This window comes from Eubalaena glacialis, chromosome 6 (genome assembly GCF_028564815.1).
Source record: "Eubalaena glacialis isolate mEubGla1 chromosome 6, mEubGla1.1.hap2.+ XY, whole genome shotgun sequence".
NCBI classification, from domain to species: Eukaryota; Metazoa; Chordata; class Mammalia; order Artiodactyla; family Balaenidae; genus Eubalaena; species Eubalaena glacialis.
In genome coordinates this window covers 5273437-5299436 of record NC_083721.1, presented here as the reverse complement: position 1 = coordinate 5299436, position 26000 = coordinate 5273437, and the positions used below count along the sequence as shown (strand labels likewise).

Genomic DNA, 26000 nt, shown 5'->3' with positions numbered 1-26000 from the left:
AAAGTTGTCAGAAGTGCCTGGAAGATATGAAGTGTTGTAGGAGTGTTGGTTAATTTAGTAGATGCAGGTGTGTCCAGCTTTAACATATCATTAATAAACACAGTTTCCAATGTGCAAATTATTTAATTAAATAATTTGCACAGCCAATGGGTCTTTTCATAGTGAGCAATTTTATTTCATTTAGGTGGTATTCTGAGACAAATGTAGTCTATAAAATGTAAATATATTTTTAAAAAGTGATAAGGGATGTCTGTCTGTCTCATGGTGAGAAAATTATTCCTAGGAAAAAAATGCTGGAGATTTTATAGAGCAAAGTTTTCTAGTAAAATTAATCTAACAACCACAAGGGTAGACTGCAAAGTTTAAGACATCATGTCAGAATCATTCTGTCCAGGGTGGAAGGTAAATATGCAATCATGTACATTCTGTCTATTTGGCTCAAATTCTGGTAAGAGCAAGGAATCTCTTGTCAAATGGGCAGGGTAGCTAATCTCTTGCATTTCCTCTGGAAGAATGTCTAATTACAATTGATCCATGATCCCTCCCCTCGATTTGGTTCTAATCCAAAGCAATATTATTTAAAAACGGATCACAGAGGTTTACATGGAAAATAACCACTGACATATTGTAAGTGTAAGGCAATTACTGAAGGAAATGGCCCATAAAATTGAGAATTATCTTTCATACGCCCCTCTTTAATTTCCTTGTATCAGGTACTGATGATTCTTTCTTGCAAATGTGTCACATATCCTCAAATTCTCTTCATCTTCATTGCCGTGTCCTAGTCATGATGCGTAGACAGGGTGTGTGGTGAAGTGCCTCCATCCATCTGGTTTCAGCACCGCAGGGTGGACAGCTCCATGCATTTTGCCAGGGCATCACACCAAGAACATGAGTCTCTCTCTGCTGTCTCAGGGCCTCCTCTAAAGTAACAAACACTCTCCTTCATGGGTGCAACCAGTGGGGGATGGGTGTCGGGATAAATGCCCTGCCTCTCCATCCTCCGATCCTATTGGACAACTCTAAGGTGTGCTCTACGTCTGTGCATCAGAGGGTGTCAGAATCACCTGAAGAGTTGATTAAAACCCAAGTTGCTAAACCCTGTCCCTAAACGTTTTGACCCAGTAGGTCTGAGGCAGGATCCAACACACTGTCTTTTCTAATAAGCTCTCAGGTGATGCTGAGGCTGCAGGTCCAGAGACTACCTTTGAGAACAACTGTTCTGTGTGATGCCCTGGAAGGTTCCCAGAAGAAATGAGCCCCAGTTGCCCACAGCAGCAACTAGTTCATTAAAGTAACTTTTACTGATTTTCCCCCTCCTTTCCTTATCTCATTTCCCTTCATTCTCTCACTCTGGGATCCAGGAATTACATCTCAAATAAGTGATCTACAGCCAGTCCTATACCTCACACTCTGCTTTCAGGGGGACTTAACCTGAGACAAGGCTAAAACTGGCTCTTATCTGGATTTATGAAACAGCTTCCTAACTAGTCTACCTGCTACCTACTGGCCCACTTGAATGCATTCTGCACAGTGGCCTGAAAGATCCTTCTAAGAGAGAAATCACATGATGTGACTTCCCTGCTTAAAATCATCAGTGCCTTCGCATTGTCCCTTAACACAATTGAAACCCTTACGATATTTTGAAGGCTCTTTATGACTTGGGCCCTTGCACTCCAGCTTCATCTCTTGACATTTCCTCTTGTAAGCTTTGCTCCAGTCTATCTATTCTCCAGCTCCCCCTGGGTCTTCACATAGGCTTCTGTATTTCTTTGTTTAACAAATTATCAGTTAATAGTATTTACATCTCAGCTCAAATTTCACTTAGTCTGGGACACCTGTTCTGATGCTGTGGACAAGACTGAGTGCCTCCACAGAATCCTGCGTTGTCATGTCATAGCCTTTACCACACGTTTGGTGTTGCTGGTTTAAATGCCCGTCTCCCACATCTGGCTGCACATCTGGGAGAACAAGAACCATGCCTTTCTTGCAGACCATCGCACCCCAGCACATAACACAGTGCTGGAACATAGAAAGTATTCTGCAAATATCTGTTGAATGGACAAATCAATAAATGGATATTATTGTTCCAGTTTTAAAGACTAGGAAACAGACTCTATCCAAAGTAGCATGGCTCAGTTAATAACTCAGATCAGAGTGACCCCAATGCATAAGGTCCTTGAGGAGGATGGGTCTAGAAGCACCATCTCACAGAAGAAAGCAGAGAACTCTGCAGGAGGATTTTGGTCAAGGAGATACAGAACTGGAGGGGGAAGGATGCAGAGCTGTCGGGACTGTCATGATTTTGACCAAAACTTACGATAGGACCTAAAGACTGAAGACTCTGTATTGTCTCGGTTATAATTCCTCCAAGTTGCTGGTTTCCTTTTTTTTTTTAATATATTTTGGTTTCCTTTTATTTGCAGAACACTTTATTTGTGGTCAACATACCCACCAATATAGTTGGCTTTCCAATAGAGAGACTTTTCCAGTGGGGATGAGGGTGATTAAAGAGATAGAAGGGATGGGTTCAACCAAATAATTATGTCGCATCCCCAAAAGGCAATGCAGGCCACTGTTGCCATACCTTTCTATGAATCATAATTGCGTGCACATGCAATACTCCTGTCCCCCTAAAAAGAGTCACGTGAGACATATATGTTCTAAAATACCCAAATCCTGTCATGGGACCCATGTAGCCTGACAGTATCTGAAGTCTCGAAGGGATTCCTTTGAGAGGGTTGCCTGCTTCATGATGCTTAAGATGAGGGTTGTTTAAAATATGTGATTTTCGGCTTTGGTCTGTTTATTAAAGGGAAGACTTATTTTTGCTGTTTTTAAGGGAGGAATAGGACAGGTATATAATAGGACAGGTATTTTTCAGTGTTAGGTGCAGTCCAGTGTTTTATGTTTGGAACTCTTGGCCTCTAAGTAGCTATATATTTCCAAAGAATGGATGTAGGTTTTGCTATCTGTCAACAGGGACAGGGATTCAGTTTTATTGAAGGTAAACCGGAAGCTATTTGGCGGTGGCAGCGGAGGACGGGGGTCCTGTGTAGATAAATATTGCCATTCTCTGGTGTATGGCATTTAGTCAAGATAGTAATTGATCCAAGTCTAGGTAAGATTTAATTTATGACATTGGAAACTAAACTCCAGTGGCTTCCTGTCATACCCAGAATAGATAACCTGGCCCCTCCCTTCTCTCCTACTGAACAGGGAGCACATTGGTCTCTTGCTGTACTTTGAACCCACAAAACCCACTCCTGACTCAGGGTCTTTGTACCTGTTTGTCTCTCTGCCTGTAACTCGCTTCCTACAGAGAGACCTGTGACTCACCCCCTCACTTTGGTCAAGTCTCTTTTCAAAAATCTCTTCAGAAAGGCTTACCCTGTGCATCTGAAAAGTCCATTCCCTTATCACTCTCAATTCTCCTACCAAGCTTTACTTTTCATACCACAGGGAGACACCTGACATCATTTGTGCATTCATTGACTCTCTCCTGCACTGAAATGTAAGTTTTTTTTTAACTTTTTACTTTATATTGGAGTATAGTTGATTAACACTCTTGTGTTAGTTTCATGTGTACAGCAAAGTGATTCAGTTATACATATACATATGTATCTACTGTTTTTCAAATTCTTTTCCCAATTAGGTTGTTACTAAGTTTTATGGGGCAGGGACTTGCTCTCTGTGTGTTGATCACCATTGTACCCCCAGCACTCACAGCATCTATTATAAAATACGTGCTTAACAAGTATTTGTTGGAAGAATGAAGGGATGAATGAAGCAAAATGATAGCATGAATATAGTATCATAAATTGGGTCCACAAACAGCAACTAGATAGTGGCCTTATATAAGTTTTATTTTTCCTGCCAAATAAAGGTCAAGTAAGGGCTTTTTAGATGATGTGTTTGTTTCACTATGTGCCAGTTCATCATTAAAAGCCAGAAACAACAGACCCGTCATAAGATATAAAGAAGTATAAGAAAACTGACCTTTGGAATCACAGATAGGAAATCATAGTGTTGGTAGCTTTCCTCGCAGTGGTGCAGAGCCAATAATGGGAACCAAAGGGCAGGCGTGTTTTGCCATTAAGTTCAGTCCTTTCCCTCAAAATGGCTTCATCTATGCCAAGGTCACCCAACTGAGTGTGACATTAGGGTGACCATCCATCCACTGCCAGTGTAAGTCATGAGACACATGCATAAGTGCTAAGGGGTTTTTCTTTTAACTTCCCTTATGATAATAGCTAATTTATTTTAAATTAAGTCTTCATAAATCTTCCCAGTGACCCAAACTATCAAAAATGTGCTTAGCTTTACAATGGCCCAAAGTCATATGACTCTGGTGTTAAGGAATAACCAGGAACTGGGTTCCCAAATTCCATTTCAATCCTACCCTTTTATCCTATACCTCAGCTTTAACGTCTCAGTTATCACCTCTATCTTCCACACACCATTTATCCCCAACTGCTTCAGTTTCTGCAAAACTATATTGCACTATTACCTTTTTGACTGTATTCCCTAGGCCACCATTCTAATTAATTGCCTGATACTTGGGATTACCCCCAGCCTCTTCTACGTAATGTGTCCTCAATCATGTACCAAAGTCATGCAGATGTGAGTGGAAGGAAGGGAGAAACAGAAGAAGAGCCGGAAAGGGAGTAACCACCTGCTGGCTTATTATGTGCCAGGTGCTGTGATAAATACATTCTTTTTTTTAACCCTCAGAAAACCCGTATTAACTATTCTCCCATTTTAGGAGTAAGAAAATTGGGGTAAAACTAGCTTAAGGAATTTACTCAAGATCACACAGCTAATAGGTGTCCAAACTGTGATAGTGGTGGAAGGAAAAAGAGAGGTGAGGGAAGCAGGGATGGGGTCTGGGGGGTCAGTTGACAGGCCAAGGGGTCTTCCCTGGGTTCCCTTATCTGTAGAGACACAGCCCACTGACTGCTACCAGACTGGTCTCCCACCCCCAAAGGCAATCAGTTCCAGGACTTCTGAGGTTCCCCATCACTTCCTACATCAAGCATGTATTTGTTCAAGGCAACAAGCAGGCGGGCTAACTATGATAATGGCACAGCCTCTGTGTCTTAACTGGGCTGTTTATCCCTCATTGACCTTAGAAAATATGTCTGAATGCCTCTGTCCTCCTTCTACTCATTCATCAAATGAAGAGAAACTGGAGAGCCCTGCTACTATCTGGGTGCTAAGGACATAGCAATTGTTACCTGATTCCATTCTCTCAGCAATTCCAAGAGGTAAGTCTCATTATTTCCATTTTACAGATGAGGAAACTGAGACTCAGAGAAACTCAATCATGTTTCCAAAGTCATATAGAAAATGAACAAGCAAAAATGTGGACCTTGGTTTACTTACTGAAAGTTCCAGTGTTGTTGCTGTATTTTTTTTAAATTAATTTATTTAATTTATTTACTTTTGGCTGTGTTGGGTCTTCGTTGCTGCCTGTAGGCTTCTCATTGCGGTGGCTTCTCTTGCCGCGGAGCACGGGCTCTAGGTGCACGGGCTCGGTAGTTGTGGCTCATGGGCTCTAGAGCGCAGGCTCAGTAGTTGTGGCGCACGGGCTTAGTTGCTCCGCCGCATGTGGGATCTTCCCGGACCAGGGATTGAACCCGTGTCCCCTGCACTGGCAGACGGATTCTCAACAACTGCGCTACCAGGGAAGCCCTGTTGCTATATTTTTTATTTTCTTTCTAAACCTTACTTATACCTCAAGGCTGATGGCGCTCACTCCTTCCATGAAGTCTATCAAACGGCACTGACCTCTCCCTTATCAGAAGTCGTTTTGCTCTTGTAATTAGCAGTCTGTCACTTGGAGACTTTCCAACCACCCTCACTGAGACAAGGCAACTTCAAGGTCTCTGAACTCCTTATTCTATTTCTACTTTTCCCAAGCTACATCTCAGGCCGAAAACTTTAAAGCCCCTAAGAGAAAAACATTCTCCAATTTGAGTTAAAGATTTAAATAAAAACCCATATAATTATTCTCTAACACGGCTTGCTATTTTTATGTGGGTTTTGTTTCTCCAACTATATCTTTGCATATTTTTCATGAATCAAAGGACGGATTATGTTCCAAAGTTAGTGAGTCTACACTGTGCAGTATGGAACACTCTTCATTCCAAATGGCAATAATCAATAAGATTCTTCATTTTACCAAAATATCTATTTAGCTTATCCAGAATGTGATCTAGCTGAAGTGGTGATAAAATTCCACCTCTTGACCATTCAAACTAAAATTTGAAATTCTGAGAGCAGCTGCCTGATCTCTAGCTATACAAGAAGAGAGGCTGTCACCCACGGCAGGCATTAGTCATCCAGGGAGAAAGTCCCCTGCTCCAATCATTGTGTACGAAGGGCAGAGGGGAAACAGAAGAGTTTGTGAGATGTTCTACATTTTATTCCAATGCGTGACTCGTCCTGCCATGAACCATATGATTTTTCTGCTTTAAATCTCTTCATAAATTTCCATGGCCTCCAGACCTCTTTCATAGGACAGAAAGCCTTCAAGATGTGGACCAGACTTAGCTCTCAAGTCTCATCCTTCTTCATTTTGCCATTTTGCACACCATTCCCCCAGACACAGATGTATCTGCCCTGTCAAGCCCTCCTGCCATTGCAAGTAACAGACCTTCTTCCAGGAACATGATGTCTTCCTTCCTCTCCTCTTAACTACTTGCTATATTTTCTAATCCTTCAGGATTTCTCCCTCCCTTCTGGAATCTGCCTCATTCCCGCTGGAGCAGGAGTTCTCAATGGGAGGAAATGAGCTTTCATCATCCCAGTGACTACCCCAAGGACTGGCAGTTGGGAGTACGTGCTAGGTCCTTTGTTGCTTCATGATGCAACAAGGGAAAGATGAAGCAATGAAGGACAGAGCAAATGCAGTCATTTGGGAGTGGGTGTGAAAGATTATATCTATCCATTGATATTTTGAAGACATAAAGCTTAGTGATTTTTTTTTTCTTTTGCAGACAAGTAAGACACAAGAAAATACTGAACTCATGGGACTGTTAAGTTTTTGAAAAAAACAAGCAAAATAATGATTGCTACAGACAAGGACTTTAAAATAGAGAAAGCTTCATTAGAGAGTTAAGGTTATCTTGTAACCCTTATCTAATTAATTCACTTTAGCCATTGCCATTCCAAGTGTAATTAAAAGAAGAGCAGGCCCAAAGAAAGCTGCCTTGCCTTTATTAAGGTTTATGTAAAGGTGATTATTTTCTGAAATCAGCATGATGATCTATTATGGTATCTATGCAACATGAGCTCAAGAATTGGCCCAGGTTTAAATTTTAATTCAATGAATCATAAACCCATCTCCATTGTAGCATGGGCTAAGGAAAGTTGTATACCTTATGTGCCTTATATATTCTATTAAATAGAATTAACAGAGAGATATATTTACTAAAAGTCATGTTGAAGTTAGAATATTTTCCATATGTGTTATAAAATATGATACAGCCCGTGAGGAAGGAGTGCCTTTAACTTTAAATCACTGAGCATTAATGCCAGAAGGGAAACTACTTTTTATTGAGGCCAGCCACTAACCTGTGACACCTATTTCATACAATGCCTCTCAAAATATCATTCGGCTTTTGATAAATGATGTCTCCTCCATTGGCAGAAAAGTTAATGTTTTGTGAAGGAAATTATTTCATTATTTCATTTTTGAAGAATTTTGAATATTAGAAAATTTACATTTAAATTTTTTAAAAATTGAGGTGCAATTTATATACAGTAATATTCACAGGTTTTAAATGTACAGGTTGATAGATGATGCAAAAATCTGTGAAATCTACACCCTATGATGTGCTATGGCATGGTTTTTTCTTTGTGCTTATTTTACTTGAGCTTCATTAATCATTTTGACCAGTAGATTTATATTTTTCACCATATTTGAAAATTTTCAAGTCATTACTATTCAGATCTATGTTTTTCCTGCCCTTCTTTCTGAGGCTCTAACTGTATTTATACTGGACTCCTTGACATTACTTCAAGCTCACTGAGGCATTGTTTGCCATTTTAAGTCTTTTATCTCTCTAAAAAATTTGGATATTTTTCTCGTGCCCTCTTTTCAAGTTCAATTATCCTTTGTTCTGCAGTATCCAAGATCCCACTTAATATATCCAGTTAATTTCTCATTTCAGATATTGCGTTTTTCAGATCTAGAATTTCCTTTTGGTTCTTTTTAAAAAATGTTTTATACTTCTCTTCTTGCATTCCCTATGTATTCACTCATTGCACACATCTTTTCATTTGAATTTTTGAAAATGCTTATTATAGCTACTTTAAAACCTTGCCTGCTAATTCTAACATCTGTATGCCCATTAGGCTGTTTCTTTTCTTTCCTTTGTTTTTCCTTTTATTTATGGCGCACATTTTCCTATTTCTTCTCATACCCAGTAATTATGTGCAAGGCATTGCAGATATGTTATGATATTGAGAGTCTGGATTTTGTTGTCTTCCTTTTAAGAACACTGAATGTTATTCTTGCAAACAGTCAATTTACCAGTGAAGAAATTTAATCCTGTCAAGGCTACCTGTAGGCTTTTTATTAGGGTTGGGCTAGAGTAGCCCTTATCCCAGGGCTAGATTAGGCCTCTCTTATTGTGTGGCCTCTTCTGAGATTTTAACTGAATTCCCTGTGTGTTCTCTACTCTGGCTAATCGGAACTCCAACGTTTCTCAGGACTGTGTGACTACTGGAATCTTTATTCATCTCACATACTCCTGGAAGTTGTTCTCTGCTAGATTTCATAGGGTCTCGCCCTATGCATATGAAGTGTAGTATTAAGCTAAAGACTCAAAGGGAGCCTTATACAGATTTTTAGAAACCTTTCTTTGAACAGCTCCCCCACTCTCTAGTACTCTGCCTTGCAATATCCAGCACCTCAATAGCTCTAAGTGTCTATCTTTGTTTTTCATCACCATAAAAATCACCATTATCTATTTGGGCTCTGCATCCATCTATCATGGTTTGGAAAGTGCACCAAGAAAAAATATGGGGTGAATTTGGGGCTTAACTCATATATTTCTCTCCTCTCTAGGACCACAGCCCTGTACTGCCTGTTTCATATTTGGAAAATGGTTACTTTATAAAGTTTTGTCCAGTTTTATAATTGTTGATGGTAGGAGGATAAATCCACTGCATGTTACTCTCTGATGACCCCATCTGATGAATTTTACATTTATCTTTTAAGTTACTTGACTCAAAATCTGTCTCACTGAAATTTCCAACAATTTCTGTTGCTTCTACTTTCTGGAGCCCCACCAAGGTTATTACTACACTAGTTTGGACATATTCCACTCGTTCAAAGAAGCCAATTAACTAAGTCAAGGACTTGGATCCTGTAATTATCTCTTTATCCTGCCACATACTTTTTTCCTCTCTATTGGCTCATTCCCATCAGTATGTAAGCTTCCCTTGTCCCATGTCCACCTCGCCTCCTGTCATACCAACATTCCTGAAAATATAAAAATAGTTGTATTTTCCTGAGTTCCCACACATTCACCTCCCTTTCTTTTTTCAAGCCCCACTAATCAGGGATTCACTGCAGCCACGCCACTCTACAAGGTAACAAACAATATCCATCTTCTTAAAACCCAATGAGCAATTCTTGGTTCTCCTCTTTTTCTACTTTCAGTGGGATGTGATATACGTTATCACCTATCTTTCTTGATTATTTCCTATTTTGCTTTCAGGTCCCCAGAGTCCACTGGATTTCCTCCTATTCCACTGATTGTTCCTTCTTCCTGTCTCCTTTGCTGATTCCTCCTCTTATTCTGGAACCTTAAATTTTGGAATGCCTTGAGTCTAGACCTTCTTGTTTTTCCCACATCGTTCTTGCCCTTGTGACAACTGCTATTCCTTGTATCTTCTCCACTTCTGTAGAAGACACTTTCATTTACCTTATTAGGCAAAATATGTACTTCAATTAACAATTCCTCTTTCTCTCTCTTTGCAACATTCACTTTATATACATGCTTTGTTTGATTCGTCTCCAAAACATATTGCAAATTCGTCTGCTTCTCATTACCTTGACTGTGACCACCTTCACTCAAGGCGCTTTTTATCTTGCCTCGACTTCTGAAATAGCTTCTTACCTACTTGCTTTCTGGACCAGTCCATTCTTTCCACAGCTGCTAGTGTGATGATTAAAAACGTAAATCAGGCCATGCCACTAGCCTAGTTAAAAGTCACCAACGGCCTCTCTTTGCATTTAGAAAGAAAACTCCAGACTTCTAAAATAGCTGCATATTCAAATTACCCAGGGTGCTTGGACTTAAACTTGGCTGCATATTAGAATCAACTCAGGGATTTTACAAATTCCTCGTGCCTGGGTCCCACCTCCAATGATGGTTATTTAATTGGACTTCAACCTGGACATCAGGAATTTTTTAAAGCTCCCCACATAATTTTAATGTGTGACAAAATTCAAGAACCACTAACAGGTGATTTTGAATTGAAAAAAAAAAAAAAGGATAATGCCCCAGAGATCTGGGAGATGGATAATGATTTAGTTGGGCTTCGTTAGGACCAGAAAATGGTCATCAATGTTTTCTTAAATCTCCCAGGAGATTTTATGGTGAAGTCCAGATTGAGAACCACTGCCCCCGCACATTATCTTGTCCTTGACTATTTCTCCAGCTACTGACCTGCTTTGAAGCACATTTCCTTTCTCGGGGCTATATCACCTAACTAGTGACTTAATGTTAATTTCACAGAACCTAATTTAACATATTTAAAAAACAACCACACGGAGAGACTAATCAGATTGTGATCCACTACATTATCCTGATTGGCTAGGCTCAATTCCAGGTCATCTCACCTTTGCCTTGGTCAAAAAATTCTGGTTGCCTTTCCTGCGAAGTCAAGTGATTCACAGAACACTCATGTACATTTTTATGTAGCATTTCTGTTCTCTGACCTGGATCCTTCAGAGCAGATTATGTCGGAGACAAACTAATGTACTCACTGCTTTGCCCTTCACAAATGATAGTAAGAGTCAGTTCTTCTTATAAAAAAACACTTGGGAAGCAGTACTAGATTGGCTCCCATTTTTATGCATCTTCAAAAATGGGAAAAATATTTCATGTATCCCAATTTTATTAGCATAAGGCCATTTGTACCTTTGTTTTGTATCCAACTGAAGGTAGATTTTGTTACTCACTCAGGGAAAATCTTTTTCACAGATACAAAGTTGGTGCCTTCATATGAATTCTAAGTATGCTCCACTTTATTTTGTTGGCAAGTAGACAGAATGAGCATTACTCTTCAACAAGAAAGGAAGGAGAGGGGTCATGTGGACAAGGTGTGAGGACCAAGGAAGGACATGGGAACCTATTGCTCAAGAAAGAGTCTGCTTAGATCTACTGACTGTCCTGCAGGTAATGGAAATCATCCCCTCCTGACAATTACAATGACAGCCCTGTGTTCGAGGACTTGAAAATGCAAACAATCAACATTAATATAAATCTTTAATTTCATACAGTTACTTTTGCAATGTGGATGAATATTCTACTGGTGGATGAGCACATACGACTCTAGGAGAACCGTAAAATCACAGACCGTCTATGCTCCACAGACACTGGAGAACACTAGCTTCTCATTTTGAAGATGACAAGTGTGAACCTTGATGGGAATCTGCTGACTTGCAAAGAGATTCGAAATAAGACTGTTGCTTACATTTTAGGTGCATTGAGAGCCCTGGAAAAGTTTTCTACAAGTTAAACCATCTTATTTTAAATTTTTTCATAAATATTGCCACACTTTGCTTAATTTAGTAAATGTTTCAGTACCCTTCCAAAATAGACATTTAATGCTCCACAGAAGGGAGGAACAAAGAAAACCACATTTCTAAAACTAAAATAAAAAAATATAAAAAGCTACTATTTTTTGACTTTAGAAAAACTGTGATATATGGCTTTGGCAAATATTATTTTTAAAAGCCATCAATCTAAATGATAATATAAAAAGTGCTATATAAAATAAATACAACACAGCATGAGCTTATGGATTTTGGGCCTCACAAGTCACTGGGTTAATGTAGGGAAGCCTTATTTCAAGAATTAAATCCCATGGTCCCCACATCTCATTCACACATTTCTTCTCTGCTAATTTTTTGAAACTTCACATTTTAGGTAAATAAACCTTGGCTTGGAGTTTAGGGGAGTTCATAGTTGGCTTCTTCAGCTGTGTGTGTGTGTGTGTGTGTGTGTGTGTGTGTGTGTGTGTGCGCGTGTTTGAATGGGATGACAGGGAATTCTTATGAATTCTGGTTATTTTCATAACATTTCAAGGAAACACCATTGGTGAGTGTTGTTGAATCTGACTGCATAGGTGCCATGCATCCTAAGTGTCTCCTCACCTCTCACAATTAGTTGGCTTTGGTGCTCCACAGCTGCTGCCTCATTGCGGGCTATGCAGGTGTAATTCCCATTGTGCATCAGGGAGAGATTGGAAATCCTTAAGGAGCTCGTGAAGTCAATGTTGTCAATGGTCACCCCGAGGCTTGCTGGGATTGGCCGGCCGTCCTTCTGCCAGGTGATGGTGATGGGTAGGTCCCCTGAGACCACAACACATGGGATGAAGACCCGCTGTCCAATGGAGAATCTTGGAAACTCAAAAGGTTGGATAAAAGGTGGAACTGAAAGAAAAGAAAAGAAAAAGTAATAGAGGAAAGATGATAATGAACTGTGTAAATACTCTACATTTTTTTCTTTAACCCTTTTGCATGACATTGAAAGAGTAATACAAATCACTGCTATAGCATAAAAGTATATGAACCGGTAGAAGATTTGAAATTGTGCTCTTCTGTTATTTGAATTTTCTCATTGTTCTAAATGAAAAGCATGGCTTGATTTGTACTTCAGCAAATATGCTTAATCACATTTATTTTGATAAATTTTTTTAAAATTCAATTATCATCTTTAAAGGAAACATTTCAGATTCTGCACTTTTCAGTGTAGATACTATGAAAGAGGGATCTGGGTTTGGTTTTCTCTTGGAAGCTTTTAAAAATGATGTGTACAAGAGGAGACTTCTTTCCTGCTTTGCTAATATTAGGAGTACAATTACTGTTCCCTCTTCAATCCATTCCACATCTTGTTAATACTTTAAGCCTATTGAAGAAGCAGAGATTCCAGTTTAATTGTTAACATTTTTTAATATCTAACATCCAACTAATAGCAAATGTTAATTTAAAAGATTTGTGTTAGGATAATTGCATCATTACTCTGCACCCCTCAATTTTACACATTCCTTGCACATGACCTTAAGTTATGAACTGGTCCGTGGCCAGTTTTCCGAGTTGTGGAGCTGTGTTGCTACTGAAGATAAGGTTATATAGTCTTCAGCTCGGCCAGCCGTGGACACAGCCAAGCTCAGTCTGGAATGTTCTTTTTTGATTTAATTTCCCTAATAAGCTCTTATTCATCCTTCTTGCCTCAGGACCATTCTTCTTGGCAACTTCCTAGATGGCTTCACAGGGTGTCAGCATTATAAAATGGTCAATGTGGAGCCAGAGGAGCCAACTTTGGATCCTACTGTGGTTACTTATTCGTCATGGGGTCATGGGCTAGTTATCAATACCCTCTTCCTATCAGCCTTTTGGGGTAGTTACTCATAGATTATTAAGATTATTAACATAATAATAACCTAATATAAACCAGTTATTATATTAGGTGATTTTACAAAATGAAGTTATTAAACAGCAGGATGTCTGCAAAGTTTATTCTTTAAATCAGTCATAGTCTCCTTTCAATTATCAACTCAGGGGAGACAAAAGGGATCCAGCTGAGAAACATCTGAATGGAAACTATTCATTCATTCATTCATTCACTCAAGAAGTGCTTATTGAGCACCTGGTATGTGCTCAATACTGCACTGTGTGTGCTGGACAGACAGCAATGAACATGATATACCATCTGTACCCAGTGGAGCTTTCATTCATAGTCATAGGCAGCGGATGTCAACAAAGTATAGCAGTGGTTTTTCTGTAATTTAATATTATTATTACTACTACTGTACGCTTTCAAAAGAAGTTGGAAGTTAGAATTGCAAGTTAGTCATTAGCCAAATTGCAAATCAGCCAGAGTTAGTAAGCAGGTGACTCAAGTTAGGTTTTACCAGAGAAACAAACAAACAAGCAAGCAAGGAAACAAACAGCTGAAAGTACAGACAAGCATATTCAATGTCCAAACTGCTGTGGATCCTCAATGTAAAGTTAGAACTTTGGGTCTGCAACAAGTTGATCTGCCGCTAAGAGAAAAAGATCTCAGGATGAAGTTCTACCTGGAGCTTATAACCAATGAGTTAGTGATATTTTAGAAATGTGGGTAGTATGAATTTTGTTTTTTGTTTTCTTTTTAAATTCTGATCACTCTGTAGCTAATTCTTGCCTCTGTTCTTAAAAAATAGAGCCCTTTCTCTATCCTGTAACTTTTTTCTGCTATAAGAAGACATTCTTATGCTTAATAAATATTGACAGCCTGCACCCTGCATAGATCAAGCTGGATTACACTGTGTTTGTTCATAGTTGTCATTAGGCGGGGAAAGTGCCAAGCTGTAGCAAAAGTGCTTGTATTTCTCTAAATCTTGCCCCAAGTGTTACGAATGTTTACTCCATATTAAGTATTAACACTTAATAAGTGGACATTTAAAAAATAAAAAGTAACTATGTTTCCTCTTCTTTGCTTTCTTACACACAGAAGCCTAATTTTGAGTCTACTCAGAGAAGCCTAAGCACCCATTGCTGGCTTGGTGCTTTTTATCTAAATTGCAGATCATTTTTCTAAGATAAGAACTTTGCAGCCAGACTACCTGGGTTTAAGTTCAGCTGTGCTACTAACTAAAGTCATTAGCACCCCTATGTGCCTCAGTTTCCTTATTTGTAAAATGAGGGGGGCTGCTGTGGGCAGTGAATGAGCACAGGGGTCACAGACTTTCACATGCACCTGAACTGGTTTCTTAGCACTGATTCTATTTCATAAGCCTTTCATATGAGGGAAAAAACAGAACAGCTAAGCGAAACATTAGTGGGCAAGGGAAAGGACTCCATTTCTCTTACTAGTTACAATACGGAGAAGAAATATATAAGGACTTAGTTTCTAAGCCCCAGATCAAGAAATAAAAATAAGGGCTTCCATCGTGGTGCAGTGGTTAAGAATCCGCCTGCCAAGGCTGGGGACGTGGGTTTGAGCCCTGGTCCGGGAAGATCCCGCATGCCGCGGAGCAACGAAGCCCGTGCGCCACAACTACTGAGCCCACGAGCCACAACTACTGAAGCCTGTGTGCCTAGAGCCCGTGCTCCGCAACAAGAGAAGCCACCGCAATGAGAAGCCCGCACACCGCAAGGAAGAGTAGCCCCCGCTCGCTGCAACTAGAGAAAAGCCTGTGCGCAGCAACGAAGACCCAACACAGCCAAAAATAAATAAATAAATAAATTAAAAAAAAAAAAAGAAAGATAAGATGTAGCACCTCTGACCTATCTATTTAATAACAAAACAATATGGGCCGTAGGCCGTTAATAATTATTAAATACAAGAGTGTCTTTTTTACAGCAGAAGAAAGTTATAGGACAGAGAAAGGGCACATACATATTATTTTTGAAGAACAGAGGCAAGAAGTAGCTACAGGTGAATCAATTTTTAAAAATTCATGCTTTCCATAATTCTAAAATATATGTAATTCACTGGTTTATAGAACTCTAAGAAGTATAATTATAGTTAAAGAAGTAAATTTCAAAACGTTTAGGTATAAAGTGACACTGCTGGAAATGCAGATTCCAAACCAGTGAAAACAAAGGTCAGAAAGCCCAGGCACTAACCCTCACTCATGTCACTCAAAGGATAATCCCTCTCTCTGAACATCGTATTTTAAACTTCTGCGGCACCCTTATTATCTCCTTTCTTGGTCTAAACCAGACGCTGAGAATTCAGGCATATTGATGAGGGCTCAGTAAGAAGCCACGACTGGTAAGGTAAAGGTGGGGAGAAACGAAGCATAAACTATAAAGAGTAGATACAATGCAACACACACAGCAATGGGGGACGTTGTTTGCTGGGGCACACTGCCTTTAATAGCCAGATGTTTTGCAAATTAATACAATATCATAGTGCATAATTAAGACTCTGACTCATAAGTTATTGTTAATATATTACAGGGGAAAAAGATAATATTTAAAATATTTTAAAATGTATTTACAAACAGAAACTATCCAAGATAGTTAAAATAAAATTTTCATGATGAAAGGAAGGACTTAGTTAGAGGGAAAAGTCATTTTCCCAGAATAATGTCAGAATCAGGTTTGTAACTTCTTATTTTGCCTGCCACATTACATTGGGATGCACTTTATTTTTTTAACACAAATGAAAAGACCTGTGTGTCAGTTCACTTCTTACCACATACGTTGTCTCCCTTGCTTCAGCCACGATACACAAGTCTGCTGTACAAAATGCTTAAAAATATTTTAAGGGGTCCAGAATCTTATATTTTACATGTATTAAGATATAAAATTGGAGGCAAAAAGTAAACCAAGTGATTCAAAAACTCTTGTAATGATTTTGGTGAAGCCAAATCACCTGTTTGAGGTGCATTGCTTATTGTGCCTGAGTCATTATGTCACCTTTTAAGGTAAATTCTCTGAATATCATTGACAGTAAAACCTTGTAACAATACAGGAGCAGAAATTCTGAATGTGACCTGCGGCAGGTTTCCACATAACCGTCCTTCATAAAGTATGTAAATATCTGCTAAATGTCACTTCTTACCAGGCTTGTGTATTTCATTCTACATAATGCTGGGGGTTCCTTTCTCTGAGGCAGTGCAGAGCCCTTGAATACTGTCAAATGTTAGTTTAGATTCTTATTCTTTCTAAACCCTTAACAAGAACATTAAATCAGGCTAATACATTTCTGTGTCTTGTCCCTCAAAAATTAACTGTATATTCCTTTTCACAGGGGACAGAACAAGTTTTACTTTCCCCCTCACCCAGAGCGGAGTATGACATACTGAAAGAAACATAGTTGTGTGTTGGCCAGTCTTGAGTAGTTAGCAGTGTTATCTTGATCCAGTTTTTTTTTAACTCTATGATTCCATCTCTTCATGTGTAAAATGGTGACAGTGACACAATTCATGAGTGTCAGGAGAGGGCTTTATGTAACATGCCAGCCCCAGAGCCCAGGGGGTACCTAGAAGTAGCTCAGTTTAGCATCCTTCTACCTTTCCTCTTCTTAACTCTTTTTTTTTTTTTTTGTCCCAAGGCCCATAATTCACTGGGAAAATCAAATACATTACATGCTTGTTGAGACATATAAGGCTCTATTGCCATTGCCACATATAATTTCATCAATTCCAACATTTTGTCATTTCATTTCCAGTGGTAATTTAACTCCATGAGTCTCCATACAAAAGTCTCAGGTTGACAGCTTCTGGTATCAAGCTGCTCAGGGAGCCTGCCTCAAGCCAAAGTATTCTGAGTCAAGGCTGTGGTTATTTTCATCTTTCTAGCTCCTTTTCTCCATTCTGTTTAACAAGCCCTTTCTTCCCGTCCTTTAAGACATTTTCTTTTTATAACATCTTACATGTTTCATAAAGTCTCCAAAAATTGCATCTCCTAATCCTGCCCATTGTGGGAATGCAAATCCCATGGCTGATCTCTGAGAGTTCAGTCCCAATTACACACCCATTTTAGGATCCGTATGCCCATCAGCGATGCCTAGAACCTGCGTAGGCTCAGGGCTCTGTACTGTCCATCCAAATACAAGCTGTGGCTCGAAAACCGTGAGGCTGGTGAACACGTGTGACTTGTGGGTCGAGCACATCGCTTAATGGACTGTCTACCCATAGAACTGGTCCTTTGTCCAATTCTGCTACTTTACAGTATGCTTTAGAGTACAGAATTGTAGATTACTGCCCCTATGTGATATAGTCCTCCATTCTGTTCACACAACACAATTAAAATCTTTCTCCAGCCACCCCAAGAGCCTGTTGTTCAAGACTTTATAATAAAATGTATGACACGTGAATACAGTGATCTATGTATGAGGCTGTTTCCTAAGTAGAGTGACCCAGGATGCAGGAGATATATCGAGTTTATCTTTTTTACTTCCCACAACTAGTGGAATAAATGGCATCTGGTACATCTTAATTGCATAATAGTTTTTGAAAATACCTTTTAAGAGGTGATGATGAACATGTGTCTACATTTTGCACATTAGACAATCCTGAAGTTGCGAATACAGAGGGAGATACATCCAGGACATAACAATGATGAGATGGCGAGATGGGAAGGACAAAGGTGATGCTGCTATTCAGCCTGAGTAGCCTTGGGGCCCATGAAGTTTATGATGGGATAGAATGAGCAGACTAAGTAATTCCCAAGTGGTTGGTCACTAAATCTAGAAACTGAGAGGCATGCATACTTCTGTCTTGTTCTCAATCGTATCATCTAATAAATCACTAGATCCCTCAAGATTCCCTGGTCTAAATCTCTTTTGAATCAGGACCTTTCTATGCATTCTTACTTCCACCGCCAGAGTCCTCTCTTACCTCTCACCTGTACCAAAATAATAATTATTTTATTCTCCCTGAAATGCATTTCCCACATATCCATCACCAAAGTGTTCTGAAATGCAAAACCCGCCTGAAAACCTCCAAGTGTTCCTAGAGTATAATTTCCAAGATCCTTTACCCAGTCTACAAAACCCTCCAAGACTATCTAATATACCTACTTCTATACCTATCACTCTTTACTCTTTTTGCATTCATGTTCTCACAACAACAAATATTTTCCGTGAACACATATTACATGCCACATGTCCTAGGGGCCCAGGACTTGTAACTAGTGGACCCGCTGAGCCACCCCTCCCCCTGCTGTTAGGGCAAGTTGGAGAGATAAAGTCAAGACCTGGCCTTGCTTATTCAGGTACGGCCGTAAGTGCCAACTCTGAACCACTGTGTGAGCTTGTTCCCCTGAGCTGAGTGACTTCCGCCAGAGCTGCTTCTGGCTCACCACGAATTGGGCTGCCGGTCCTTGGCCTGTACCTGCCGAAGTGAGAAGGGCATGACCAGAGCGCTTCAGAGCTTCAGGAGGGTACAATGCACAAGTAAGAAGGGCATTGCTGGGAGCCGGCAGGTGCTAAATAAACCAAGGCTTAAGCATGTGCACATAAATGTGGGCTTCTTTACAAGCCCTTCTTGACCTTTCTCTCTAAGCTCCCTTGGGGTTCAATATGAACTGATATTAACTGACACCCAAACACTGACCTAGAAATAAAAGGCAGGAGTGAGCCAGCAGGCTGCTGCTGGGTGGGAAAGGCAGAGAAGGAGTGAGTCATTGTCTTTCCCGTGTGGTAGGACGGCATTCAGGGTCCATCTCTAAAAATTCCCTTAGGGAGCTGTATCCTGGGCATATTTTCAACAACCCAAGCCATATAAAACGTAAAAAATTAAAGAGGTTAAAAGTATCTATTTTTCTTTAGCCAGAGATTGAAATTACCACACTTAAATTTCTGTGGCTGAGTTAAGTAGGCAGTTTGGGTGCATTTAGGGAAATTCACACCCGTGAATTATTTAAGGCGTGCTCAGGTAAGGAGAAGAATTCTTGTTTGGCTTAGAACTCTTTAAGACAGGTATCATAGCAAAAACGTAAATTGGAGTTTCAGAGATTACTCAGCTCTGGCTACATTCTAAGGGATAAACATTCTCCTTCATAGACAGAAAACAATAGGGGAACAAATCACACATATTTACCCCAGTTTCAGAAAGTCCCAGGTTCAAGACACCTGCCGTGACTTGAAGGCCTGTTTACAAGTGAAACAAACAACACGCAAAATCATATACACGAATTTCACAATTCTCGCTCCAGATGAGCACCTACAGTTCTCAGTCTCTTCACATTTGTCCTACTGTCGTTAGAACACCATCTGCTATAGATATTGCTGTGATAAAACACATCTTTTCTCAGATTATATTGTAAGTTTTACAGTGAGTGGAAACTATTTTGCTTCCTAGTATTATTTCCTAACGCATGTTATTTTTTCTATATAGAATATTGTCCTCATTTTACTCAACAAAGGGTCCAATACAGCCAATGAGGTGTTAGGTTTTTTTCAATTATTAGAACTGAATTACACAATGTTTGTGTGATCAATGTGATCAGAAATTATCTATATATCTCTCTATATTACTATGGACTAGTAATGTATTCTCAGGAATAATAAATGTTGTCACCATCTCTGCTTGCTTATGGGTATTGATAAATCCTAGATAGATGGTTTATAAGAGTTCATAGATCCCATAGCAAAGGGATAATGAGGGTAGGTGCCTCTTCCATTTGAAAAGTTCACACAAAGTAAGAAGGAGATTAAAAACCTTAAATAAATAGTTCAGCGCTTCAAAGGAAGACTATGTGCCCCTCACTAATGGAGACATTGTTCCTCAGTGCCCTGGCCTGGCTTCCTCCCTCTGTTTCCCTGACGGTCTCACCTACAGCCTCCCTGCCAGGTGTGAGCTCGATGCAGTGGATTGCCTCATCAACATCTTCATCCAAAACTCCTTCTCAAGCTTCCTGCCTACTTGTTCAGTTGTCCGCTAAGACCTCCATCTGGATGGCCCAGAAGCATCTCCAATCCCAAACCAAACGTGTCATGTTTCCCCTTAATCTAAGCCTCTCCTTCAATTCTCTAGCAAAATCTCCCAGCTGAAAGAAGCTCAGAATAATAAAAGTTATTACACGAGTGTTATTTATAATATAACATAGTATGATATGATACGATATGATTTCGTATAATATTCCTAGCTGTACATTTCTCTTTATCTCCGACCCCTCTCACTGGCTGTGATATCTTGTCTACTCCACCTCTCAGTACCTCTTGCATCTGGCTCTTTTTTTCCTCAAGCATTCTTCCATCATCTTTATTTTTTTTAATAGATCTTTATTGAAGTATAATTGCTTCACAATACTATGTTAGTTTCTGTTGTACAACAAAATGAATCAGCCATATGCATACCTCCCATCATCTTGTATTAAAACTTTTCAGTTGTGTCCTAATTGGTCTTCCCATTTGTTTTCTTTCTGAAGTATAATCCATCTCATATACCTCAATCAGATTAGTTTTTCTAAAACACTTTTGTGAGTATCTCCCTCTGCTTCTATCACTTCGCTGCCTTTAGGATGGAGGAGGAGGCACCGAACGCTACAAGATCTGACACTGTCTCTGTGCCGACTCACACCATTTGCCTACAGTAAGTGTCCTTTGGTTCAGCCACATTGACTCTGAATGTCAAGGGCTGCACCCTGTCCCTCTTTCTGTCCCCCGCCCCAGCAGTGCCCATTCTCACCCCTACCAGCTTAAAGTGTGAAAACTCAGCTCAGCTGTTACCTGCTTTGGAGATTTTTTCAGGCTGTAAATCCCTTTGAGACTCAACTCAGTTTCTCTTGGAAATCTTTTTTTTGACTCCAGAGTTTATGCCCAGAACTAGTTAGATGTCCATCTTTCGTACTTCCAAAACACCTCCCATATATTTCTTTGATGGCATTGTGTTGAAATCAGTGACTTTCTTATTTGTCTGCCCACTCTTCTCCCATCGCTAGTTGAAATGTTTTGTTTCTCACCCTGTGCCACTTTCCTCAAGACTTTTGCTACCTCCTGTCATGTATTATAGTTATTTGTCTACAGGTCCTCCCACTGACCCCAACCCTGTGTTGGCAGTGACCATCTTATTATTATTTGATCTCATTAACAGTAGATGCACCGATATGGCCTGAATAAACTAAAGAAATCATAGGAATCAAAGAGATTCTTTGAGTTAAAAATTGTTTTGGTAACAAAACATCTAGTCTAATGATGTTACTACCCTCCACTGTGACAGTTTTCATCTGCTATTTGAAATATTGGACTAGCGTTATTAGAGAAAGTGGGAGCAATTTAATGAAAACATTTTTTTTAGGAAAAGGTATTTAAGATGCACATCGATAGCTATTTAACATCTGCATAAGTGGTAGGATTTGATATACGTGAAGACACGTGGCCCAGGTTCCTTCAAGGACATGAGCCCCAGGTTCTGCGAGTGACCTCAGGGGGCACCCTTCAGTCATCAGCTACTTCAAAGGTGGGCCCAGCTGCAGAGATCCCCCTCACCCAAGTGCAGGCCTTTCCAATGAGTGACTGAAGAGGGCAATTTTGCCCCAACTCAGGACAACTCTGAAGGAGCACTCTTTCTCCAGAGCCCCCTGCAGAGTCGGATGAGCCCCCTGCTCATCTTCTCCCTGTGCCCAGTCCTTCTCCCTTTCCCTTCTTCCACACGTGTTGATGGTAAGGACACTCCCTGGTAAACATCCTGCACACCAAACTCCATCTCAGAGGCTGCTCCCGGGAGAATACAACCTGCAACACTTTGCCTCATCTAAAATAAAAAAATTGATATACTATTCATAACAAAACCAGGTCTGTTTGTAATATTGCCTCTGTATACTGCATCCATCCATCCATCCATCCATCCACCCATCCATCCATGTTGCTCTTATTCATTTTGGATTGTGACCAGGGGAGAATTATCATGTGCACTGGGTTCTCTTTTAGTAAGACCCCTCTGTACGTGATTATCAGTATTTTCCTATTTCCTGCAGAACAGAAAAGGGATGACAGAAGCAAGGGAAAAAATAGTTTGAAAAGTTCATTTTAAGAATGCTGCTCATTACCTTCAAAAAGTCTGTATTTGTTTATTCATTTGTTTCTTTTACTCATTTACCTGTCCTCAGCTCAGCCAGCGCTCAGCACCGAACTTCCGTCTTTATCTTTAATATGGGGCTATGCATATTCACAAGCTAGCTCAGTAAGTGTATGTCCAAGAGTACAGAAATGAGGAAGAATTCAATGCCAATATTTGAATTAGGACCCAAGAAATCCCAGAAGGCTCAAGTTAAAAACACAAGAAAACCTGGCAAACATTAATCACACACACACACACACACACACACACACACACACACACACAAATACCCAAGCACGTTCACATGCTGCAGGCACTGGGTAATGGGTTTCCAGTAGATGAAGCCAAAAGCATCGGTAGGGTTCATAAGCTAAATACAACCCAACAGAATAGCACAGTTGACATAAGAATAGTGTAACTTCAGAATAAATCAGAGATGAGCGTAGCTAACTCTCCTACTAAGATTTTTAAACAAGGTCGTTCTTACGTAGGATGCCTATTTTGGACTACCAGATTTTGAGAAGAACTACGGAGCCATAAATATGACAACATAAGTATAAAGGTAAGAGAAACTTTAAAAATGTTTTAAAATATCAATTAAGTCCATGGGAGAAAATACACTTAAAACATTTTAGGAAGAAAAAAAGAAATCCTTAAGGCATAATGTAGAATTATAATAAAGAGAAACAGGAACTGCTGTTTTCATCAGCTGGAAAGATACATATTAGATATAAAGAAAAGACAAACTGCTTGAAATTTTCAGAAATAAAACACTAAAACGAGCCATGAGAAACATGACAGCATCTTCTTCCAAAGCACTTTCAGGAAAAATGGACCACCTATATAGGTGCCTGCAGTGGGATACAGGGATAGGAATTGGGTGGTTTTTTCAGGGGATTCTAGCTTTTAACCATATGAGATGTTTCTTCAAGGATTTTCATGGAAGGCATTTGATAGCCATAACCATATTACGTTGAAATAAATAGTTTCTTTAACATTTAAAAATGATGAACACCTGCAGAATTCATGAGAATTTCTGTATTTAACAATAAGAGTCACCTTGGACTGAGGAGATAGATAGGCAGGCTACTTTTCTCCTGGTTGGGGTCAATAATATGGTTACATAGAGACTTGGTAATAAAACTGAGTAGTTTTCTGATTAACCCAAACTAACTTGCATCTCTAATATTTAAAGAAAAGCCATTTGAATCATAATGGCATCAAGAAAATGAAACATAGCTCTCGTGTTGTACCAACCCAGGTGGAGAAAAGACTCTTCCAGATGGGTTGCACTTATTTTATTTTTATTTCTATGGACTATTAGTGCAGGCAAAGCCATGGGACTCAAACTAGAGGTGATGACAGCCAGGCTAAATGACAAGGACAGCCAAAATTCACAAAATCGCTGGCATTCATTTTAAAGCTTACCTTCTTTTCCCAATTAGCTTCTTTACAAGAATTGCTAGTAATAGCAAGGTATTTACTTGAGAATTATTTTTCATGACCTTGACTTAGAAAAGGTCATCCTTCTTTAAAAGCTTGGTTATTAACTGTAACTGACTTCAGGTGGCTGTATTCTTTTTTATGAAATATGTCATAGAGAAGACAAGGATATAAAAAGGTAACTATGATATTTCAACAAAGCTGTAAGTCAGTGAAGTTATTTTGGCAAATTTCAGGCATTGAATTAGTGATATAATGAAGGAGGGATATTGTTAAATGCATGAATATAGACCAATGAAAGATATGTCCCTCTATATTCCATCCACCCAATATTCACATCAGCATAGATCTATGAAAAACTAATTATACAGACCCCTCTCTACGCTTTCAGCCAACTGTGTGTCCCTGCACGAGTCTCCTCAATTTTCGGGGTCTCTAATTCTTCTTGATGAGACTCAGACAAGATGGCTTTCGGCGTAGACGTGTTCTGATTCTTTGAAAGAAAGGTACAGAGTGAAATCTTCCAAGTATTTTTATCACTTGTGGACAACTTGGAAGATTCAGGTCTGCAAAACCAAGGTATTTTATTGCCACACCCAGATTAATACACATCATAAGCAACTGGCTCTTTCTTGAAGAAATTAACAAATTCTTTCACTGAATTGAATAGTTAGTACAAGGACGTTTATGTGCTTGGAGATATGATTGCAGCATATTTATGAGCACTTAGTATCAACAGATCTTTTTATAAACCTAATTATCAATACTTGAGTGATCCTGTTCAGTGCCAAGTTAAGAGAGAGAACAGGAAGTAGAGAGTAAATGGAAAATATAAAATAATCTGACTAAAACAACTTTTGATATAAAATCAATTCAAATAAACATATATGTGTTAAACATGCATCAAAAGTCACACACACACACACACACACACACTGGATTAAAAATTGGGTTCAAGCAACATCACAAAATAAAAAGTTACATAAAAGCAGGAGTTGAAGAAATGGGAAAAGATCTACCAGGCACAAAGAAGGCAAGAAGAGTAATTTTTAATCATATAATAGATATTACAAGACAAAAAAATACCAGAGATTGTAGCAGAAGATAGATAAATCAATTATATTTGGTAATATTAACTCCCACTTTGATCACTGGTCAATGAAAGGAACAAAAAAATTGGCAAAGCTAGAGATGAGATATAACACAATTATTAAATTTAGTCGAACACGTACAAACTTATGCCCAACAAATATATGAAAAAACAGACATTTATTAAAATACATGAAACATCCATAAAGAAAGTTTCAATACATTTCACAGAACAAAAATGACCTCTGACCACACCACCATGGTATCTTGATATACGGAGAAGAGTGGAAAGCATGGGTCATTTAATAAATGATATTAGGAATACTGACTCAATCAATAAAGAAGAAATTGGACACCCATTTCTACTATATCTCCAATCCTCGATGTGGACTGAAGACCTAAATGTGGACAGTGGAATGTAAACACAGAGCAAATATAGAAAAAAAAATGTAGGCATGGATCTTCCATGAACCCAGAGACTTCTTAAACCAGATCCCAATGAAGACAATCAAAGATAAAGAGTCAAGAGAGCTTGGAAAATATATTCACAACTGTTTATAAGTAACAAGAGATTCATATTTACATTAAAGAACTATAGCAAAGCAGGAAGAAACAGCAGGAAGACTGATGGCAAAATGGGTAAAGGAAATTCATAGATGGGACACCAAAGTACCTAAAAAGAATATAAAGAGATGCTCAACCTCAGTAGTGATGGAAGAAATTAA

At 39.2% G+C, this 26000-nt stretch overlaps 1 protein-coding gene across 1 annotated transcript in view; it reads right to left on the bottom strand.

Annotated features, from left to right (window-relative positions):
- Positions 1 to 26000, bottom strand: part of DSCAM (DS cell adhesion molecule) — a 741375-nt gene that overhangs the window by 261553 nt on the left and 453822 nt on the right. Inside the window, exon 11 of the mRNA XM_061192687.1 lies at positions 12398 to 12676. Coding sequence (XP_061048670.1) covers positions 12398 to 12676 — 279 coding nt within the window. The remainder of the gene's footprint in view (positions 1 to 12397; positions 12677 to 26000) is intronic.